This window comes from Mesoplodon densirostris, chromosome 3, assembly GCF_025265405.1.
Source record: "Mesoplodon densirostris isolate mMesDen1 chromosome 3, mMesDen1 primary haplotype, whole genome shotgun sequence".
Classification (NCBI taxonomy): domain Eukaryota; kingdom Metazoa; phylum Chordata; class Mammalia; order Artiodactyla; family Ziphiidae; genus Mesoplodon; species Mesoplodon densirostris.
Window position 1 is genome coordinate 151,937,340 of NC_082663.1, and position 7,005 is coordinate 151,944,344.

The following is a 7,005-nucleotide window of genomic DNA, read 5'->3' on the forward strand; positions in this document are numbered from 1 at the left end:
ACCAAAAGAAGGGCCATCCTGCTTTAGAAATGCCACCGTGAGCTACAAGTGGATATCCAGGAACTCTCAGTCACAGAAGGAACAAAACTCGCCCTGCACTCCGCCCTCCCATTTGTCAATTGCAAAAGCCCATTTTCGAGGCTGGACACTTCCGTGTGCGGACGGCTGTGGCTGTTTGCACTTCCTCCTGCGGGTGCCCCCTCCTCAGAGAAGCCACCCACACCTCCCCCAGGGCAAACCTGGCAGCCCCACCCTCTGGGACCTCAGCTGGTCCCATATACGGGGCACTACACCTCAGCTGACCTTCTGTGTTTAGAGATCACCTACTGTCCTTCGGTCATAAGTTTCTTGAGAATAAGAATACTGTCTACTGTCCTCAGTGCCTCCTGGAACACTCAGTGTAAATATCTAGGAGGTACTTGCAGAATGAATGAATCAATGAACAAACAAGCTCAGTCATTTCAAACGTGCGGTCACATGAGTAATCTGACCTTCTGAAAAGTTAAGCTTCTGGAAGGAGCCCATTTTCTTAATGTATTCAGCATCGAGTCATCACAAAATATGAACTCTTATAAAGTACCGCCCCCTCACTTCCCATGAGAAAGCAAAATTCCTCAGCGGGGAAATGGGAGGGTAGCAGACGTTACCCGCAAAGCTTAAGGCTGCGGCTCGCTGAGCACTTCACTAGGGCCCCTGACTGCTTGCCTGGTAGTAGGACAGACACACCAGGAACGGCTGCTGACCAGCAGGAGGAGCGCCCGGCCAGGCAGGCAGCACACACCCCGCACCCTACCAAGCGAGGTCCGGCCAGCAAGGGAAAGACGCTCTCCACTTCAGAACCGCCCACCACTAGAAAGCCAGGTCCTGCCAGGGCCTGGACACACGAGGCCTTCCTTACAAGGGTTACAAATCTGTGGCCTCGCTCTGCCTCGAATAAAAGACAGTGACGGGGACAACGTGACCATCTCCAGATGAACTTTCAACTTCGTTTCAAGTGCCTGGGTGCTGGGTCACAGTGGATTTCTAAACTCTTCCAATATTCAAAAATACCAATTTCTAAGATGCAGAAGGGTTGTTAAACATACACTTAGCACAGACCCCAGTCCCACTCCTGAGTATTTTCTCAAGTGAGGTAAAAACCCAAGTTCACATGGAAACCTGCCCTGGGATGTTTACAGCAGCTTTATTCCTGATCCCCTCAAAACTGGAAACATCCCACAAGTCCTGCCACCCGCAGGCGAATGGACAAAGGGAAAATGGAATACAACACAGCCAGAAAAAGGAGTGGCTCCTCATACCCGCAACAACAGGGATGACGGACTTCCCTGGTGGTCCAGTGGCTAAGACTCCACGCTCCCAATGCAGGGGGCCCGGGGTCCATCCCTGCTCAGGGAACTAGATCCCGCACGCTGCAACTAAAAGATCCAGCACAGGGCAATGAAGATCCCATGTGCCGCAACTAAGACCCACCACAGCCAAGTAAATAACTAACTAAATAAATATTTAAAAAAAAACAGGGATGAATCTCTGATAGGTTTTGCTGAGCCAAAGCAGCCAGAATCAAAAAGCTACATACTGTTGTTCCGTTTATCTGACTTTCTGGAAAAGCCAAAACCTTAGGGACAGAGAGGAGATTAGTGGCCAAGAGGCTAGAGGCACGCTGGCGCCAAAGGGCAGCAAATGGGATGACGGGATTGCTCTGCCGCCTGATGGCGATCATCTGTCAGAACTCCTAGAACTGTGCACTACAAGTGAACTATGCTTCACGGCTACTAAGGATAAACAAATTATTACATTTTGAAAAATGCGCCGGCCAGCCAACCGGTACATGACAAGTGCAGTAAGAGGGGCGGGGGAGGCGAGGCAAGTGGATCAGCTGGAGTTCTGAAGGTTCTCCCCACTTTCAGTTTCCGTGCCCTGGGATGTCTCCCCGCCCTGCCCACTGCTCAGGCCGCCCACCGGGCCACCCGGAGCTACCCAACCGGAAAAGCCAGAGCCCGGGCTCAGCCGCGCCTCCGGGCGCAGGAAGAGCAAAAATAGAAAGTGCCGGTGCGCAGTGGCGGGCTGGAAACCCTCCGATCTCGGAGAACCGGGAAGAACCGCGGCCCGGAGCCAACATCGGCTCCCGGGCGGTCCCAGCGTCCCGACCCCGCCCCCGGCCGCGACACAGTTTCCACAAACTGACACACACGGAGCCCGCGCGAGGGGCGGGGCGCGCGGGCTTCCCCGCCGGGTCCCTGGAGGCCGGTCCCCCGCAAGCCGAGCGCGCGAAAGAGCGCCCCAAAGGCGCCGGCCCACGGCGCCCGCTGCGCTTTCCCTCCCGAAGGCGGGCTGCAGGGCCCAAGCGTGGACCCTGGGTCACGAACACGCGCACCACGCCGCCACCGGGGACGAGAGGCCGGGCGCCCACCCGGCCGGGCACCCTGCATTTCTGGAATCACCGGGACGCCTGTGTAAATTTCCATTTGGCCTGTCATTTTCCAAAGGCCACTCGAATTAGGGGACAGAACGTCTCCTCTCCAAGGGTCCTGCCAGCCCACCCACTCATGATCAGGGAACAGAATGTCTCCTTTCCAAAGGTCCAGCCAGTCCTGCCACTCAAGATCAGAGGGACAAAATGCCTAACTAAAACAAAACAAAAACACAAAAAACTGGAAAGAGGGAGAAAAGGGTGTCCTCAAAAATAAAAAAGCTAAGCATGTTGACAGCGCCAAGAATAAACTACCAGGAAGAAGAAACCCTACATGTCAGATCATAAAGTACGGAAGGGCAAGCCCGCCGGCAGTCCAGGCCCGGGGGACCGGGGTCCCCAGCCCGGCAGATCCAACGGCAGCCCGGCTCGGGCGCCCCTCGGAAGCGCGGGGTCCCCGCGGCCGAGTCTGCGCCCCCGGCCGGCTCCGGCTCCCCTCTGCCCACCCTGCGCGCGGGGGCTGGAAACGGCCGCGGAGAACCACGGCGGGGCGGGAAGGAGGGTCCAAAGAGGGTCTGGGGACTCGAGTCGCTCCGTTTCTCGGTGGGCCCAGCGCGCGCCGTGGGGGAAGAGGGGCGGGGGTCCTGGGGGAGGGGACGGGCGGCACTCACGTAGACCGGCAGCGGCCACGGGTAGACGGCGGGCTCAGCCCCCACGGGCGACTTGAGCCTCAGCTCCAGCTTCTCCCCCATGTCTGCGCGCGCGGCCGCCGCACCATGCTAGTCGGGCGGTTGGGGGAGGGGCGGGGCGCCGCCGGCGGGGGCGGGGCAGGCGGGCGGGCGGAGGAGGGCGGGCGGGCGGGCTGAGGGGAGGGGGCCTGGCCTGGGCCTCAGCCGCCGCCGCCGCGCTCCCGTCCGGCCCCCGGCTCCCTCTTTGTGGTCACAGGCCCGGAGCCTCCAGCGCCGCCGCCATCTTGGGCCGGCGTGAAGCGAGCACAATGAGCCGGGGGCCGGGCTGAACCACTCGCGGCGCGCGCGCGGGGGGGCCCGGCGCGAAGAGGCGGCGCGCTCCCGCTGCCCCGCCCGCCGCTCCGCGCGCGCCCCCCCTCAGCCCCGCCCCGTGGGCTCGCCCGCTCTCACGCACGCACGAACGCACGCACGCACGTCCTCGGCTGCCCCCGGCCAACCCCACCGGCCCGACGTGGGGACCCGGGGAGACCCCTCGGGGCTTGCGGTGGCGGGTTCGAGTCCGCCTCTTGGCGTACCGTGATACCCCCCCCCCACACACACACCTCAATAATGACTATAATTCCTCATTAAATGTGACAGCCGGAATCCCGGATTCTGTTCGCAAGAATGCCGTGTATTTAGCCTATGCTAGGCACCAGACCCTGGACGCTCAGTACTGGCAAAAAAGGAAATGCCCTGCCCTCTTGGAGCTGCCATTTTAATTGGAATAGTAGTGACAATGCTCAGGCGAGAAAATAAAGTGTCATCAACGCCACGGGGATGGTTAATCTCATGTGCGCACTGCGCGGGGCCCCGGCAACCACAAACATTCCAGGTATGGCCAGGAAGGTATTTTTCAGATGAGATTAACTCTGAAATCGGTCCACTTTGCGTAAAGGAGATTGTCAATGCCATGGCGTGGGTGGGCCTCGTCAATCAGTTGAAGGACGAGAGAAAAATGAGGTTCCGTAGAAAGAGGGAACTGTTCCTCCAATGGCCTTCGGACATCAGCTCTTCCCTGTTTCTCCAGCCCAGAGTCCTGCCCTGACTTGCCTGCCTCACGGTCACGTGAGTCAACTCCTTAAAACAAAACTATATATCCAAAAATACTGAATATATACACACCTATTAATTTGTATATGTGTGTATCCATATTATATATATATGTATGTACGCATGCATATATATTGAATATAAGGTATGTACATACACATATATGTATATACACATATGTTTATATGTGCGTGCGTATGTAGTATATGTGTGAGTACTATATATAGTATACATAGAAACCTATATATTTGTGTGTATATATTGTATATATGTATGTATGTGTATATATATAGCATACGTATTATACATGTGAACATTGAACATGCTGTATATATACACTGTATGTATGTATGTATACAGTGTATATTTATATATAGGTGTGTATATATGTTGTATACCTGTACGTGTATATGTTGTATAGGCATTATATGTATATATGTATATACTGTATATATACATACTTGCGTATGTATTTATATGTGTATATACATGCGCATATTTACATATAGGTGTGTATGTATGTATATACGTGTATATATTTTATATATATGATATATCTATGTATATATACTGTGTATTTATATATACAGTACATATATATTTTTATGCTATATGCTTTTATATGTAGGTGTATATGTGTGTCTATATGTATGTATTGTATGTATTGCATATATTATATGTGTATGTATAGTATATGTGTATGTATGTATATACACACCTAATATATCTTTGTATGTGTGTATATATATATGATATATATGTACCTAGGTGTGTATATTGTATATGTTATATGTATGTGTACGTACTGTATATATACAAACTATGCATTTTATATGTGTGTATGTACAGTGTATATGTATGTGTGTATTGTATGTATTGTATGTATTATGTGTATATGTGTGTATACATACTGTATATATACAAACTATGCATTTTATATATGTGTGTATATATGTATGTGTGTATTGTATATACTATATGTGTATATGTCTGTATGCATACTGCATATATAAACAGCTGTATATTTTTGGATGCGTGTATATATGTACGTGTGTGTATATACACACACCCCCTGTGGATTCTGTTTGTCTGGAGAACCCTCACTGATATGGACACTTATGACAATTGAGCACCTGCCCTTTGCCAGCCAGGGAGCCAAACGCTTATCCTTTTGGTGTCTCCCTTAAGTGTCACAAGTCCCAGGAGGGAAGGTGATGCCGCTCCTACCAGTTGAGGTGCCTCAGGGTCAGAGAGGTGCACAGGGTGGGGGGCTGGAGCCTGGTGGAGCCCAGATGGAGTTCTAGCAGCAGTACAGCCTAGCAGTCCCACTTCCCCTGGTGCTTCTCACAAAGACGCCGAGGGAGAGACGGGGTCTGAAGGAGGGGATGAGGAAGCTTCCATGGATCCGCAAGCCCAGACCAAGGCTGACTCATCAAGGTTGTTAGAGATCAGGACTGCGGTTACCCTGGGGGTGGGTTTACAGAGAGCCATTTCCATTCTGAGAAAGTATCCATTCTGCTCTTGTTTGTTTGTTTACCCCCCTCCCCCAAATCTTTTAAAAACAGATTCTCATGGTTGCTGGGAGCACACACGGGGAAGTTGTGTGTGAGGGGGTGTGATCCAGGGGACAGGGAAGATAAGCCCCCCACTCATAGGGCCAGGAGTGGCTCAGCTTTGTGAGCTGAGGATGGCCCTCGAGGTCCTAGGGAGAAGGGTCCCTGCTCCGTCCCTGCTCTGTGCACCCTATTCCCAGCCTGAGAAGCCCAGAGCCACCCCCCCACACACACACCAGGGAAGAGAGCCAGTCACCCTGGCTCCCAGGCTCCGGCTCCAAGGCTCCCGGTACTAGGAGCTATTTTCAGCTTTCATGCCCTAGAACACGGCCAGAGCTATTGTCTCCGGAAACTCTCTGTCTGTCTTTCCCCCGCCCTCCCTCCCTCCCTCCTCCGCCTCTTCCCCCCACCTCCCGCTCGATCTGTCCTGCCCTCCACCCTGCATTTCTACACAGGATGCCTCGCTTCTCCCCTTGCCCACCCCCACCATTCGATGGATGTCAAAGCAAGCACTGGGGACTTCCCTGGAGGTCCAGCGATTAAGACGCCGAGCTTCCACAGCAGGGGGCGCGGGTTCGATCCCTGGTCAGGGAAATAAGATCCCACATGCCGCAAGGCACGGCCAAAAAAATAAATCAATAAAAAATAAAGTGATAGTGATGAAACAGCCCTAGTGGTGCAAGGATGGGACGTATAGCTCTATGGTATAGAATAAAGGTCCAGAAACAGATATATGAGAACTTGATATGACAGAAAGTGGGGAAATTAAGGAGTTTTCAATAAATGGCATTAGGACAATTGCATATCCATGTGGGAAAAAGTAAACTAAAAAAAAAAAGGAAGCCCTGGTCAGGTGTGACCTTGGGCCCAGGGCCATTGGCACACGTTGCCCTGTGGGACGTTCTTCCTTAGACTCCTCCCTCCCTCCTGTGTCACTGTCACTTCCTCCAGAACCTTCCTGGACTCCCCTACACAAGCCTGGGGTGTGCCCTCACCCACCCTGGATCACCAGAATTCCAATCCCGGCCCACCCTTCCCCGCCAGGTAAAGAACTGTGCCTGGTCAATAAGACCGTAGAGGTCATTGACCATTGCTATTGCCGTTGGAATTGTTACTGTGTTTACATAGGGTGACCAACACCCGCCCCCAGTTTGCCCAGGACTGCTCAGGTTTGAGCGCTGGAACTCTGGGGAAACCCTCAGTCCCGGGGAACTCCAGAAGGCTGGTCAGCCTATTTAGGACGGATCTTTCACTCGATCTC

The 7,005-nt window shown here is 53.0% G+C and overlaps 1 protein-coding gene across 7 annotated transcripts in view; it reads right to left on the reverse strand.

The window, feature by feature from the left end:
• DOT1L (DOT1 like histone lysine methyltransferase) overlaps window positions 1-3,234 on the reverse strand; it is a 57,230-nt gene extending 53,996 nt beyond the window's left edge. For 4 of the 7 annotated variants that reach the window (XM_060094696.1, XM_060094694.1, XM_060094693.1 and 1 more), the window contains exon 1: window positions 3,082-3,233. In XM_060094696.1, coding sequence (XP_059950679.1) covers window positions 3,082-3,162 — 81 coding nt within the window. In that variant the 5' untranslated portion in view covers window positions 3,163-3,233. Of the gene's footprint in view, window positions 1-3,081 lie in introns of all 7 variants that reach the window. The other 3 variants (XM_060094700.1, XM_060094697.1, XM_060094695.1) reach the window with 3 other exon arrangements.
• Window positions 3,235-7,005: the final 3,771 nt, after the last annotated feature.